This window comes from Ascaphus truei, chromosome 6, assembly GCF_040206685.1.
Source record: "Ascaphus truei isolate aAscTru1 chromosome 6, aAscTru1.hap1, whole genome shotgun sequence".
Classification (NCBI taxonomy): Eukaryota; Metazoa; Chordata; class Amphibia; order Anura; family Ascaphidae; genus Ascaphus; species Ascaphus truei.
In genome coordinates, this window is record NC_134488.1 from 43,924,778 (window position 1) to 43,941,236 (window position 16,459).

The window sequence follows — 16,459 nt, forward strand, 5'->3', positions numbered from 1 at the left end:
AAATAAGGCATATTATGGGACCAGCCCATGCACCAGACTGAAGACTCCACGGTCACCTCTGCATAATAGCATCCAAAATGGTTCCAGATCTTGCGTCTGTAATCGCCGCTGTCTTGTTAGTAGCTTGTTAGTAGCGTGCTCCTTTCAAGTGAAGCACATCCATCTTGGAGACAGCGGCGATTACAGACGCAAGATCTGGAACCATTTCGGATGCTATTATGTAGAGGTGACTGTGGAGTCTTCAGTCTGGTGCATGGGCTGGTCCCATAATATGCCTTATTTATTGACAAATTGTAAGTGTGCATTTGTCTTGTCCATGATTTATTAAATTTTTTATCTGATTTTACACAAGGATCGGGCGCTTTTTCTCTTCTTTTTTTCTAATAGGCACTTTGGGAGGGTGGTGAGCCCAAGAAGAAGCAGCCTGGACTTTTGTATCGTCTTATTCATGGACTCATTATGGACATAAGTATTTACTGTATTTATAGTTAACTTTTTTGGCAATTTTAATATATGGTTTTTTATATATATGCCAATATTTTTTCATTTATATATATTTTTACTTTAGTCCTTACGACACACCTGTGTCATTTTTTAATTTTTTCATTTGAATTTTTATTTTTCATTTTTTACTGTATGCGCACACTTTTTTGTTTTTTATATTGTTTAGGCAATACACTGGCGACACACTTTATTCGAGCTCGGCTAGTCCCACGAATTCGGGTATACCCGGGTGTATTGAGGTTTGTGACTGTTTTCTGCCCGAGTGCATTGAGGTATTTTCCAGGCAGGGATTGAAGCATTTTATTACCGCTGGCTGCAATACTGCACAGTATATATATATATACTGCATTACAATTCATGAATTTATGCCATCTGGTAGACACGCGAAGCATTGCAGCCTATTAAATCCTAATCATTATCATTTAACAGATTAGCCGCCCGTCAGCCAGGCATGAACCCAGGCTGGGAAGGCAAACGCAACGGGGCTTGTCAGAGGTGAGGAGCGGCGCATTCCAGGTATCTGCCAGGTACATACTGGGTATTTGCTCGAATAAAGTGTGTAGGTGCAGTATATTCATTTGTTTCATGCCATATACATATTGATATGCTTAACTTATAAATTAGACATCTGTGGTTGGTGCAACATCTTGCCACATTTGATCAGAGCTGCAGCAATTTGGGTGTAGTGTGTGAAGGGCGCTGTCTTTAATACTGTTATATATATATATATATATATATATATATATATATATATATATATATATATATATATATATATATATTATTTATAGACCGGGGGAACACATGCAGATGCACTCATGGGTACAGTGCTGCACAAAATAGAGGATACCTTGTAACCAGAATATCTACAGTGACTGAGTGATTTTTATTTACAGTATCTAATAAAATTCAGCATATTCCTGCCTCAATGTCTGTGTACCTGACTAGTCAGCTGATCTTTCTAATCAGATGATAAGATTCTCACACACTTGAAGTTTGGGAGACACAGAGTCAGAGCAGAAGAACAGACGATAAACCCAATGAATTCCAGCCACAAAAAGTACCTCCATGTGGACATAGATCCAAGAATAATATTGGACACCTATGTTTGTGCTGAAAATAATGATTTGCAAGATGATAGTGGAATATCCACTAAAACAACTGCATAAGGCATTCACATCAGGTATGTGTGTTTATTTCTGTTTTGGAAACTCAGGACTAGATTCACTAAATCAGGGCAAATAACATACATTTACCTAAAACAAGAATGGGCATTATTTTCCCTGAGACAATGTCCTATTCCCTGAGATAAGGATAGGCTAAAACAACAGACATATTAAACTTAAAGCATCTGCGCTTTAAAAAATATGTATTATTATTTCCCCCTTAGGTAGGAACCAGGAGGTCTCCGGAGTAAATTTTTAGGGATTGTCTTAGTCTTTCTGTGTGATATATAATATATTTGCATGTGTTCCACCGTCTATAAATAATATATATATATATATATATATATATATATATATATATATATATATATATATATATATATATATATATATTTTGTAGACGGTGGAACACATGCAAATGCACTCATGGGTACAGTGCTGCACAAAATAGAGGATACCTTGTGACCAGAATATTTACAGTGACTGAGTGATTTTTATTTATCTAATACAATTCAGCATATTCCTATCTCAATGTCTGTGTACCTGACTAGTCAGCTGCTCTTTCCAATCAGATGATAAGATTCTCACACACATGAAGTTCGGAAGACACAGAGTCAGAGCAGAAGAACAGAAGATAAACCCAATGGATTCCAGCCACAAAAAGTACCACCATGTGGACATAGATCCAAGAATAATATTGGACACCTATGTTTGTGCTGAAAATAATGATTTGCAAGATGAGATAGTGGAATATCCACTAAAACAACTGCATAAGGCATTCACAGCAGGTATGTGTGTTTATTTCTGTTCTGGAAACTCAAGACTAGATTCACTAAATCAGGGCAAATAATATACATTTACTTAAAACAAGAATGAATTAATTTTATATTATGGAAAATGTGAGTTTGTTATTTTTATCTTAAACCTTTGAATACATTTGGTGAAACATTACACACTATTGTGGCATATTTCTCACATTGTATATTTGATGACTACAATCCATACATATTGAGGGATATCCTGTGACTACACCATCTCTCTACAAAAGGGCTCCAGTCAGAGAGAGAAGAATCTCTGACATGCCTTTTATACCTGGAACTTTTGTGAGTGCAACCACATCAGAGCCTTATTATGTATTTAACTATTGGCATATACCATCTGCACTATCTTGTTTTCTTTCATTTCACATATTACTGGATATATTCAGCGCTCCTCCTCTCAAAGAAGAAAACTGTTACCATTGGGACAAAGAACAGTCCCACCTGGATGTTGAGCAGCTTAATTTCACTTTGTATATATTGTTTCATTGCTATTCTTCAATATGGGTTTGTGAAAGATATTGGTTGATCACATATTTAAAGTTTATTCACTTTGCACTTTGTATTTCATTACATTTATCTATTATCACTATAATATCACTTTAGAAGCGCCCAGTCCTCCCCCCCCCCTTTTTTGAACTTATGTTAATGTCACATTACAGTGTAAAATCTGGGTCTCAGTGATTTGCTATTTGCAACTGTTATTCAATACATTTGATTTTAACTGGTATGTTTTAAATTAAATCTAAGAGGGAAATACTAGGATAATAAAAAAAACGTCTCCTTGATTTTATGTGGTAAAGTTTTTGCACCAGATTTGGAGCTGGGAAATTTTGATGCATAAACCCTCTAATCTGAGACAGTCAAATATAAGTTCAATTTTTTATTTAAAATATCAGTAATATTGTATTTTCCAGAAAATAGGAATTCATCTTGTTATAATAACTAATAAAGATGGGTGATACAAGGTGTGAGAAATCAGAACCCACTAGAATCTTACATTTTAAACCCAAATCGAAAACCCTTAAGAGACAAACAGACAGACAGATGTTTGGATGGACGGAAAGTTAGATACCTCACTATTCCTTATGTGAATTTCTTTAATCATATTACACCTGCTGCAAGCAGTTGGTGATAGTTTTCAATATAAATACATTGTGACACAGAGACAGATACATGCCATTGACAGAATCCTCTTACTTAAAAGATATTATCAGGAATAATTACCTCTAACTGTCATGCTGCCGTTTACATCCAGGAATAGTTCGACTGCACAATATATGTTTGTTAATAAAATCCCTACATCTTCTATAGAAGCATCTATAGTCGCATTAACACAATTACTACATAGAGATCAACATCGAAGCTTGCTATTTCTAAGATTAAATAAGAGGAGGCTGAATACATTATTGTTTAATCAGTATGATTTTCTGGACCTTTGTCCCTATGCTTTAGGTGGTGTCAGTGGAGATTCACTAATTGATATCACCATGGGTCCGGCAATTAGTCATCTCCTGTCAGCCAGCGAACTCTTCAAGGAGATCATTGTGTTAGATCCTGTGGAAACCCACCACAAGGAACTGGAAATGTGGTTGAAAAAGGATCCAGGGTCCTTTGATTGGTCTCATCTGTCCAAATATGTCTGTGACATGGAAGGCAAAGGGTAAAAAGTCATTTGTAGTCCATTATTCTTTCCTAAAATGTACAGTTTCTGCTTTACATCTTGGATACGGTTGGTACTGTATAAATGCCACAAATGTCGCCCCTGCTCAGAACATGTGTTAAATTAACAGATTCCGGTCCAATCAAAACGTACAGTGATTGCAAGATGCATAACCCAAAAATATAGGGAAAGGGCACAGAAAGAATCATGAAAAATTTAATCAGGTTTGAAAACCTTAAAAATAAATTATCCACTTAGTGCTGTTTTTGACTATTTTCTGTTCAGTCCTCATTTATTCTGCAGATCTATAAATGTTGAAAGATATGTACTGTTACAGTATTTTGAGAACTTTCTAGATCCTGTTTTATTTATTTGTGAAATATATTACCTGTGAAAATACATTTAGATATTAGTCTCATTTTCAAGTCAGTCAAATGTGATGCCAAATCAGAAATGGTACAACAAATGGTATATGGATAATACATGTATTTACTTTTTCTGATGTATTTATTGTACAACACTGAACACCAGGTTTCTTTCATTAATCAGTGCAAGCCTTGAGCAACACTAAGTAATCCCTAAAAACTCTGTAACAATTACTCCATCAGGTATGTGAAAATGCACATATAAATCTGCAGGGATGTACTGGATCCTAACTCATGTAGTGCCTGTTTCACCTAGATATAAAGTTACACGGCCCTGTGAATGTGTACTGTACAATGATCACAGGCGCGCCAGTATACAGATGTACTGTAGCAATCTTTCTTACTCACGTTGCTGCGTTATGCTGGCATACAGTATTCTGTTATATTTAAGTAATAATCCCCTCAGAACAGGGCATTACTGGCCAATAATGCCCTGGCTGGAAGAGTTGAAGGCCGAGGCGAAGCCGAGGGACTTTAACCCAGCCAGGGCATTATTGACCAGTAATGCCCTGTTCTGAGGGGATTATTACTATTTTAGGCTAAATGTAGGCTTATTTCATAAATAATAGACACTATTGTATACGTAGTTAAATAGATTTTTTATTAAAATAAAATGGTAAATACATGAAACCACCTCTATATACGCTTACACTGCAGATATCTATATCCACACACTGCTGCCGCCCCCTCTGTATACACACACACACACACACACACACACACACACACACACACACACACACACACACACACACACACACACACACACACACACACACACACACACAGCAGCTCACACACAAACTGCTGCTACACACACACACACACACACACACACACACACACACACACACACATACACACACACACACACAAACAGACTCACTGGAGCTCTAGACACACAACACAGCACCTCCTCTACACTCACTACACAGCACCTCTACACACACAGCAGCTCTACACACACACAAACTCTGCTGCTACACACACATGCTACACCCATAAACACTGCTACTGACACACACACACTGGAGCTCTATACACACACACACACACACACACACACACACACACACACACACACAAATACAAATGAAACCACCTCTATATACGCTTACACTGCAGATATCTATATCCACACACTGCTGCCGCCCCCTCTGTACACACACACACACACACACACACACACACACACACACACACACACACACACACACACACACACACACACACACACACACACACAGCAGCTCACACACAAACTGCTGCTACACACACACACACACACACACACACACACACACACAAAACAGCACAACACACACAACACAGTGCCACTACACACACAAACAAACACACTCACTGGAGCTCTAGACAAACAACACAGCACCTCCTCTACACTCACTACACAGCACCTCTACACACACAGCAGCTCTACACACACACAAACTCTGCTGCTACACACACATGCTACACCCATAAACACTGCTACTGACACACACACACTGGAGCTCTATACACACACACACACACACACACACACACACACACACACACACACACACACACACACACACACACACACACACACACACATACACACACACACACACAGTGGCTCTATACACACACACACACACACACACACACACACATCAGTTCTACACTCACACAAACTGCTGCTTCACATACAAAAGTACAACACACACACTGCAGCAGCAATCAAAAATGCAGCCACTTACTAAACTTTGCACTCTCCCTCCCTCTACACACAACACAGCACAACACAGCACAGCACAACACAGCACCTCTACACCCCCCCACACACACAACACTAAACCTCTATACACAACACATTTACTTCTTTGCAGTCTCCTCCCCCTCCCCCCAATTCAACTGAATCCGCTCAGAAAATCTCAGTCAGCTCGGGAGGGGGAGGAGTCAAACCGTGACTAATATTTTTTGACCAATCCCCTGCCATGTCTCAGATCTTTTACTTAATTCAAACTAATCCCCTGCCCTGTCTTAGCTGTTCTGAAAGCTGATTGGCTGAAAATAAACAGATTGAAAACTGCATTTTGCAAGCTGCTGAAATTCAGGGCATTACTGTGGATAATGCCCGGAATTTTAACCAATCAGAGAGCAGGTTTTTCAATAATTCCCTGAATTTTACGGCTTTAGCCTATAATCTGTGTTATCACTGCCACTGAATCCTATGGAAACTGTATGGCATTCTGTGTTCCAAAGGGATATGTTTTTATATTAGAAGGAACAATAACCCTTAGTACATTTGTGTATTTAATGATAAAGAATTATAACTGTTAGCAATGATACAATATTTTCATGTTCCTCTATTCTTAAATCGTGTCCAGGGTGCAGCTGAGCGTGCGTGCGCACTCGTGCTTAGTGGGATCAAACACATTGTGACAATGTGTTTGTCCTGAGTGTGCGGATGCAGGTGTCCGTGAGCGCTCCCCGATTACCAAGACAAATCTTTTGATATTGTCCCGCTTGCCCTGGTCACATGCACGGTTCAGCCAATGAGGGTGAACCGCTCATGTGACTTCATGGGCATGCTTCCGGCACGCACCTCCCTCCCCCCGCGCACACCTACACTGGACACTAATCACCCCTGCTCTCACGGCACGGCTCAGTCGCTCTCAGCCTGGACGAGGACTTACATATAAGAATACAAGAGGTTATCTGTATCTAATTGAAGTTATTTCAAGGCACGCTTCTCTTGTACTGAAGGGGTACTGTACAAATGTAGCAAACTTTATTACAGTGGGACATACATATTATGCATAACGCTGCAGTGTGAGAAACCTTTATTTAGTAGACTTGGCCAAGGGCACAATGGGGAGATGGTCAATAACATGACTACATCTGTATATGTGACATAAGGTTATGCTAACATCATTATTTCTACTGTTTTTCAGTGAGGATTGGCAAGAAAAGGAAGATAAAACAAGAAGAGCAGTGACGCGTGTGCTAAAATGTGACCTCACAAAAGCCAACCCATCAGAACCCGTTGTGTTACCCCAAGTGGACTGTCTGCTTAGCTGTGGATGCTTGGAAGTTTTTAGCAAACACCAAGATGAATATCGCAGCATCCTGAAGAACATGTCATCACTGCTAAAAGTGGAGGGGTATCTCTTACTGTTTGGCCTTCTCAATATGTCATATTTCAAGCTGGGTGAGCACACACTGCATGCTCTGACATACGATGAAGAATTCTTGCGTCAGGCTCTCAGTGACACAGGTTATATCATCCAGAGCTTAGATGTGTTTAGCAGTAAGAAGAAATCAGATCTTTTGGATTATGATCACCTTGTGTTTGTTGTGGCACGAAAGGAGAGGGAGATTTAAATGTGCATAAGAGTGACCCAATACCAGGGACATAAGTACAGTAAGGCCTAAAATCCTTATCTTTGATGCCTTTAAAAACAGACAAATAAAGCTTTTGAAAAATAAATTTTTAATTGTTGCTTCAATGGGTGATAGGATAAATCAGTTTGCTCCGTAACCTTTGTGTGATATTAATGTGCATTAAACAGGTTGAACCATTCTTCATTTTCCTTCCCACTCCCTTTGGCACAGGGTGATGAGTTGCATACGTATGATAATATGCCAGCTGGGTCAAAGGTGGAGGAAGCAGCATATTGGGAAACCCAGATTTTCAGGTTATACATGTAGCCATGCTGTAAAATGGACTGCAGTTTTCTCTCCTGCTGGCAGTAAACCTGGTAAGTTACAGGGATGCCAGCAGTAATCATGGAGGTTTGCCCTCACACCCTGGTGAGGTGCCCTATGTGTGGATGGGAGTGGCTACATACTCTGAGTCCACCGTTAGTGACATCAGAGATGTGCCTGCCTCCTGAGAGATATAAGGCACAGCACTGTTCAAAGTTGTGTGTGTGTTGGAGAAGGAGCAAGTCTGTGTTGAGACTTGGAAGTCGATGGTACACTAGTGCTGTAACTAGTGGCCTTAAGTTATGTTAAGAGACATCTAGCTGTTCAAACAATACTGTGTCCAGGTACCTGGCACAGGGGTGATCTCCCTGAGGGGAGAGGGGATCCCTCTCCATTGGGAGGGTGTACCTTTGAAAGGATAACACAGCAAGATGTGTGGCTAGAGAACTCACTGGATGAGGCAGTTGGCCTGCACCGTAAGCCACAATAAAGCAACCTTGATGAAAGACATCTTCATGTGTGGGTCTGAACTTACTCTACACATGATGGCACCACGGAGGAGTTCCTCATCAGAATAATCCCCACGTAGACGCAGGGATCCTGATGAGGTGGAGGCGCTGCACTGGATATAGGTAGGACTCACGAACACTACCTCAACTGCCTGTCTGGGTTGGCAATCCCCACACAACATCATGCGGGAGACTCAGGAGTTCTGTTGCCAACAGGTGCACCACCAGACACGACCATGTAATGGGGACTGGTTAGACCACAGGGGCCAATGTGAGATTGGGTGGGTCAGGCTAGGCCAGAAAATCTGTCACATACAGATATAGGAAACATGACTTACCCACGCCTCGAGCTGGACCCCTCTCTCATTCCCAATAAACACATTGTACAACTTATTGGGTGAAATTAACGGCCACAGCTTTATTTATTACAACAGATAAATATCTCATATGTATCCCCAACTAGGGACCTATACAGATTGCTCTGCTCACACCTACCGGAGATCGAGAGATACCCTCAACTCGTACTCATCTAGCCATTCAGTACCTTAGTCTAAATGCACAGATTCCCGGATTGTCACCACCTCACAACCGAGCCTAGTTTGGAATGAAACGTCCTGCCCCAAATTCCATCCAGAAGTCACCACCATTCCAGCCCCCAGCCTGGAATGGTACCATCTTTCCCAACTAAATAGTCCCCCTCCCAGAGTAATATTACTCCCGCCAACACATACCCCAAGCTGCGACAACAACAGAGACGAAACCTGACCTTTCATTTCTAAATTGACATCAATCATGCCTAAAAACAGGGTGGGTGTGTTGGACTTCAGTCCAGTATATCCTAGAAAAAAAGGAAGCTAGAATTCCTCACCCTTGCCCTAAGTACCCCTTACTTAACCCCCCCCCCCTCTGGCCTGACATCATGGCACCTTAGGGGTGGACCCCTCGACCTAAATTCATGCAGCCCCTTCCTTAGAAGTCCAGGGATTTTTTGACTTACCCATGCCTCGAGCTTAATCCCTCTCCCATTGCAAATAAAAGCACCATATAAGTTCTTGGGAGAAATTAACGGCCACAGCTTTATTTATTACAACAGATAAATATCTCATATTTATCCCGAACTAGGGACCTGTACAGATTGCTCTATTTCACACCTACCTGAGCTTGAGGGATACGCTCAGCTCGTGCTCACCTAGCCCTTCAGTACCTTAGTCTGAATGCACAGAGCCCTCATCGGAAGGTCACCATCACACCAACCGAGCCTAGTGTGAAATTGCACCGCCTTCCCCAAATTCCATCTGGAAGGTCATCACCATTCAGGCCATTCCGCCTGGAATGGTACCGCCTTCAAAAACTAAATACTTCTGAGGTCTACGACCTCCCTCCAGGAACCAATTATAACTGAGTCCCTCTCCCAAAGTAACATTCCCCAAGCTGTTACAAAACAAAGCAAAAATCCTGGTCTTTTCTTCCAATGCTAACATCTCTCATGTTGAAAAAACAGTGTGGGTGGATGGGACTTCGCTCTAGTAGATTAGAAGAAAGAGGAAGCTAGGAAACCTCCACTTTGCCTTAAGTACCCCTTCCTTAACCCCTCGCACTGGCCTTACAGCACATAACCTTAAGGGAAGGGGCACCTGGCCTTATGTCACGCTGCCCTGTCTTACAAGTAGAGTGCTCACTTTTTCTGTTGCACTGTATTTGTTGTACAATACTGAAAAACAGTTCTTTCATTAATCAGTGCAAGCCTTGAGCCACATTATGTAATCCCTAAAAAAACTCTGTAACAATGACTCCATCTGATACGTGAAAAAGCCAATTTGAATCTGCAGGGATGTACTGGACCCTAACTCATGTATTGTCTGTTTCTCCTAGATATAAAGTTACACAGCCCTGTGAGTGTGTACAATGATCACAGGTGCGCCAGTATACAGTTATGGTGGCATACAGTATGCTGTGATATTCTGTGTTATCACTGCTACTGAATCCTATGGAAACTGTATGGCATTCTGTGTTACAAAGGGATATGTTGTTTTATTAGTAGAAACAATAACCCTTACTACATTTGTGTATTAAATAACAAATAATGATAGCTTACAGCACTGATACAATCTTTTCATGTTCCTATTTTCTTATACAGTATATGTATAAGAATAAGAATGGTTATCTGTATCTAGTTAAAGTTATTTCTAGGCTTCCCTTTTGTCCTTAAGCGGTAGAAATGTAGAAAACTTTATTACAGTATGACATACCTAACATATGTAAACCTCCCGGCCCGGCTTCTAGGGAGATTACATCGGAGTAAAATATTTGGCTACTCAGCATGGATTACCTTTACTCAGGGTGCAGTATTCAGGCCGGCTGAGTGATGAGGTAGCAAGGGTGAAAGTAATGGGCACAAGAAACATTTTTAGTATAAAATCATCTTTATTTGGTGATATTCATGAACACTGTGCTTCTTTAAGTGCCCAGTCATAACACTCAGAGAGAGGTATATCTGCTTAGTTTCTTTACTGGTATTGGACCCGGACCCCGTTGTATTTCAGTGTAAGTTCTGCAACACCAAATTTGAGCTGGACCCTTACTGAGATCCTGATTGGTCCGATGCCGGTGAAGATTATACCTTTGTCCTGTCTGGTAACTGAAACTTCAATACAGGCTGAACCAAATACTGGTATGGACCTGGTGTTATAGCCGATCCGCTGGCAACTGGGAATCCTCTGTCTGAGTCCCTCTGTGGCATAGTTATATATGTACACTGGCGACACTCTTTATTCGAGCTCGGCTAGTCCCACGAATTCGTGTATACCCGGGTGTATTGAGGTTTGTGACTGTTTTCTGCCCGAGTGCATTGGGTTATTTTCCAAGCAGGGATTGAAGCATTTTATTCCCGCTGGCTGCAATACTGCACAGTATATATATATACTGCATTACAATTCATGAATTTATGCCATCTGGTAGACACGCGAAGCATTGCAGCCTATTAAATCCTAATCATTATCATTTAACAGATCAGCCGCCCGTCAGCCAGGCATGAACCCAGGCTGGGAAGGCAAACGCAACGGGGCTTGTCAGAGGTGAGGAGCGGCGCATTCCAGGTATCTGCCAGGTACATACTGGGTATTTGCTCGAATAAAGTGTGTCGGTGCAGTAAGCATGTTATATAAACAGCAGAGTGATAAATGTCATTCAGAAGTTTGGAGGGTTTGACGTGACCCCAAAACATATGGCAGTTTGTCCCCATGTGAGGCTCTGGTTCCCTGGTCTGCAGTTTCAGGCTCTGAATGGAGCAGGCTGGGGCACAGTCTCACACTTACACACACACACACACTGACACACACACACACTGACACACACACACACACACACTAACACACACTGTTAAACACTGACACACACACAGTCCGCCCATACTGTCTGTGTAGTGTTTCACAATAGCCACGAACAGCGCATGTGTCTGGATGTGGAGAGCATTGCACATGGCTCATGTAATCAAAGCAGGGATGCCACAGTCTCTTCTTTGAAACCCGATCCCGGGTGTGTAGTCCCGCCTGCTGTGACGCACTTCCGGACGCCAGTGAAGGAGAGTCACGTGGAGTGAAGGGAAGCATCGCCATCATCGGCCGCGGCTGAGAGAGCTCCCCCAGGCACCTACACGCGTCGCGTGTCTACCAACACTACCCGCCGGACACCTATACCCTCTTATCTGCTCGTGTTCTAGGGACTTGCTGTAAGTAGGATTCCGGTTTTAAAACACCGGATCCTAATCCTGCTCATCACCAGTTACCTGCATTTTTATTGTTCATTAAATATTCCTCCTTATATTAGTCAGCCTATTGTTCAGTGTTATCTGTGTATGTTTGTCTATGTCTATGTGTTTTTTGTATTAACCTCACAGTATTACACTATGATCTTTCTCTCTTGTCTCCCCTGCATGTATAAATCATCCTGCTGTTGAGGCACCTGCTGTCCACTGGATCAGATAAACACCCATTGGACATTTCCAATCATCCATTGAACTTTTATCTCACATTGGGACTTTAAGGCGCTGGTCTGTATTGTTTTTCTCACATAATAGGGGAGCAACCTGGGGGGGGGGGGGGAACGGGTCTCTGTGACAGGAGGTGGTGATCACTGGGGAGGGGGAAGATCCCCAGGAACCTGTTTAATTTTCTTACTGGTTATAAAATCCTGGGAGGAGTCGGGATCCAATTCCTGCAGCACGTCAGCAATTCACAGGCAGGGGAGGGGGCCGGGAGGAACAGGGGGGCGATACTGTGAGAGAGGGGGGTACTATAAGTAGGGGGGTACTGTGTGAGCAGGGGGGGTAATTATGTGTGGTCTTTTGGTTAACATGAAAGATGCTGGCCTTTGAAGTGGTAGGGTGCTTTGTGATCATGGCCTTGAGCGCCCAAAACTCACACAGCACACAGAGTTCCAACAAAGTGCACACATCGCACAGAACCCACAGCCCGCAAATAGCACCCACAGCCACCCACAGAGCAGTGGCAGAGGCAGCACAATCCCATAAAGAGGAGAGGCAGGAGATCTTCAGCTTATGTCCTATTCACTTATACAGTATTCTTCTGTTATATTGTGCTGTTTGGTGGGTTTGTGTTTTTATTTTATTTTAAGCTTTTATTAATGTTTTGTTCCAATTTTGCCCAAACCCCCCCCCCGAATTTTTTTATTTTAATAAAAAAAAAAACGGGAGCCACCTGAAAACGTCGTTATATGCGATTTGCGTGATAGCGGATCGCGCTATAACGGGGTTAAGCTGTATATACAGTGGCGACCAACTTTATTCTAACTCGGCTAGCTCCGCGAATTTCGGAATATCCCGGTGATGTGCGGTTTTGTATCGTTTTCTCCCGGGGTATATAGCGTTATATCGCGCCCGTGATTTAAGCATTTTATTCCCGCTGGCTGCAATACTGCAATGCCGTTCAAAAATGCATGGGGGCGTTTGCGAGCTGTTGTCTTTGAAGCTGAGAAATTCATGAATTGTAATGCAGTATATACTGTATATATACAGTATATACTGTATAACAACAACCCCTATAAACCCTAACATACACATACAGTACTGTATATGCACATCAATGATACTATAGGCCGTCCCCTGGCGAGATGTGTTTGCAGCAGAGAGAGAACCGCTGCTCTCTCTGCGCAAACATCGGCACATTAAAAATTATTTAAAATACATTTTTATTCATAGTGTAGATGTGCAGGGGGTCTCCGGAGCTGAACCGCGTTGGTTTCAGGTCCGGGGAACCCCTACTTCCCGAGATACAGGCCCCTTTATGAGGTGCCGGTATCCCTCTGCATTTAAAGGTCCCGATCATGTGACCGCGGCATGTAAACCAAGCAGAGGGATACCGGCACACCCTAAAGGGGCCTGTATCTCGGGGAGCAGGGGTCCCCGGACCTAAAACCACAGCGGTTCAGCTCTGGAGACCCAAAGCACATCTATACTATGAATAAAAATGTATTTTAAATGTATTTATTTATATTCATGTATTTATTTATTTATTTAGATTAATTTATTTATTTTTTGGGCGGCTGCTGTGTGTGAATTTTTTTTATTGTGGGTAGCGGGGGTGGGTGAAGGGGGTATTAGCCCCAACGATGGTTGTTTAGGGCTTGCGGGGGGGTAGCGGGAGGGGTTAACCCCTTCATGACCGTAGCGGTATTAACTGCTACGGCCGTGAAGGGGTTTAGTGCACCCGCAACCCCCTTGCAAGTCCTAAACTCACCCCTGCTCCCCGAGATACAGGCCCTTTTATGAGGTGCCGGTATCCCTCTGCATTTAAAGATACCGATCACGTGACCGCAGCATGTAAACCAAGCAGAGGGATACCGGAACCCCATAAAGGGGCCTGTATCTCGGGAAGCAGGGGGTCCCCAGACCTAAAACCAAAGCAGTTCAGCTCCGGAGACCCCCTGCACATCTACACTATGAATAAAAATGTATTTTAAATGTATTTATTTCTATTCATGTATTTATTTATTTATTTAGATTTATTTATTAATTGTGCTGCTGCTGTGTGTGAATTTTTTTTATTGTGGGTAGCGGGGGTGGGTGAAGGGGGTATTAGCCCCAACGGTGGTTGTTTAGGGCTTGCGGGGGTTAGCGGGTGCACTTAACCTCTTCACGACCGTAGCGGTATTAACTGCTATGGTCGTGAAGGGGTTAAGTGCACCCGCATCCCCCGCGCAAGTCCTAAACTCAAACCAAGGACCAAATACCCCCTTCACCCACCCCCGCTACCCACAATAAAAAAAATTCACGCACAGCAGCCCCACAATTAATAATTAAATCTAAATAAATAAATAAATACATGAATATAAATAAATACTGTATATATATGTATATATATAGATATATATAGATATATATATATATATATATATATATATATACTGTATATATAGTTGCGTGATGAAGCCACTGTACAAATTCTTGGGTGAAGGGTGAGTATCGGGCCAGTGTGGCTAAAACCCCTTAATTACCTTTGCGGTTATTATCCGATAAGGTGTTTAAGGGGTTAATTGATATCTGAATGTAATTGCAATGTATTGGCTTTGTTTTGGCAATGTATTTTGTGGACAAGACAAGAATGTTGCTGGCGACGGAGACTTCTTGATGAGGTCAGTAGCACTTTATTATTTATTTGAATATGCTAGTGTCACGGGAGACTCCTGTGGCGGGTAGGATCTCGGTGGCCGGAACAACAATCCCTATACATATATATATACATATATATATATATATATATATATATCAGAACAAAACAAAAATATTAAGGAGCGCCTATTATGACAACCTGCCTAACTGTGAGTAAGTATGCTACTGTGTTGATACAACCAATGGGGTGGCTAAGGGGGGGGTGATAATAAAAAGTGGATCCTATGTTGCTAAGTATAATGCATATAATATAAAGGAATTTAATGAAAAAATGCTGTAAAAAATATTTTAAATGTATATTTAAAAAATATATAAAAATAATATTAAAAATCTAAGGTAGATACCAAAACAAAAACCTTAAAAAACATAGAGTCCCGTTCCAATAAATTGCATCCAGGTACAGGCAGCCCGTTTGAAAGGGATCACAACTCCCTTGGAAATACCTATGAGAGAAAAAGAGAAAAAAACAGGCGCACACCTAGTGCATTAAAGTAAAACAATGATTTTATGGAACATTAAAAAACAGACAAATGCCCACTCACAAATCAAACGGAAATAACAAGCAGTTATGAGATTGGCCCTCATAAGCCTCCGGAAGCGTCTGGAACAGCAATCGAGTCTTCTCCTACACACGTGTTGCGCAGTCTCCTTCACCGGAAATGACGTCCTCCCGGCGTGTGCCCCGCAACAGGAAATCCCTCCGGGAGCCTCAGACTTCGCCTACTTCGTTCTGGCTGCTGCACCACCAGGAATAGTGGAGATCTGCCCGCTCCTTCTGATCTGGCTTGCCGCTCTCAATACTGCATCCGCAGTGCACTGAGTTCAGTGGGAAAGTGCCTCCTCCGTCTCAGCCACGCCCTACGCGTTTCGTCATCAAGGATGACTTCATCAGGGGTATTTCTATATTTTTTAACACTCCAGGCCTTGCTGCCTCAGAAAAGGCCTTGATTGCTGTTAACGACTAATTGGACACAGCTGACTCTAATAGGCCCTCAA

At 42.0% G+C, this 16,459-nt stretch overlaps 1 protein-coding gene across 1 annotated transcript; it reads left to right on the forward strand.

Moving 5' to 3' along the window:
- The first annotated feature begins 1,482 nt into the window (after window positions 1-1,482).
- LOC142496948 (nicotinamide N-methyltransferase-like) lies at window positions 1,483-8,597 on the forward strand. Its single transcript, XM_075604070.1, has 4 exons — window positions 1,483-1,687; window positions 2,243-2,458; window positions 3,944-4,151; window positions 7,516-8,597. The coding sequence occupies exons 1-4, from the start codon at window positions 1,609-1,611 to the stop codon at window positions 7,943-7,945; spliced, it is 933 nt and encodes a 310-aa protein (XP_075460185.1). The 5' UTR covers window positions 1,483-1,608; the 3' UTR covers window positions 7,946-8,597.
- Window positions 8,598-16,459: the final 7,862 nt, after the last annotated feature.

What these genes read in the sequence shown, in the direction of transcription:
- LOC142496948 (XM_075604070.1), top strand. Translation starts at nt 1,609, where the DNA reads ATGTTTGTGCTGAAAATAATGATTTGCAAGATGATAGTGGAATATCCA. An exon ending in GCATAAGGCATTCACATCAG is followed by an intron (nt 1,688 to 2,242) that starts GTATGTGTGTTT and finishes CTTTCCAATCAG; the next exon opens with ATGATAAGATTCTCACACAC. An exon ending in GCATAAGGCATTCACAGCAG is followed by an intron (nt 2,459 to 3,943) that starts GTATGTGTGTTT and finishes CCTATGCTTTAG; the next exon opens with GTGGTGTCAGTGGAGATTCA.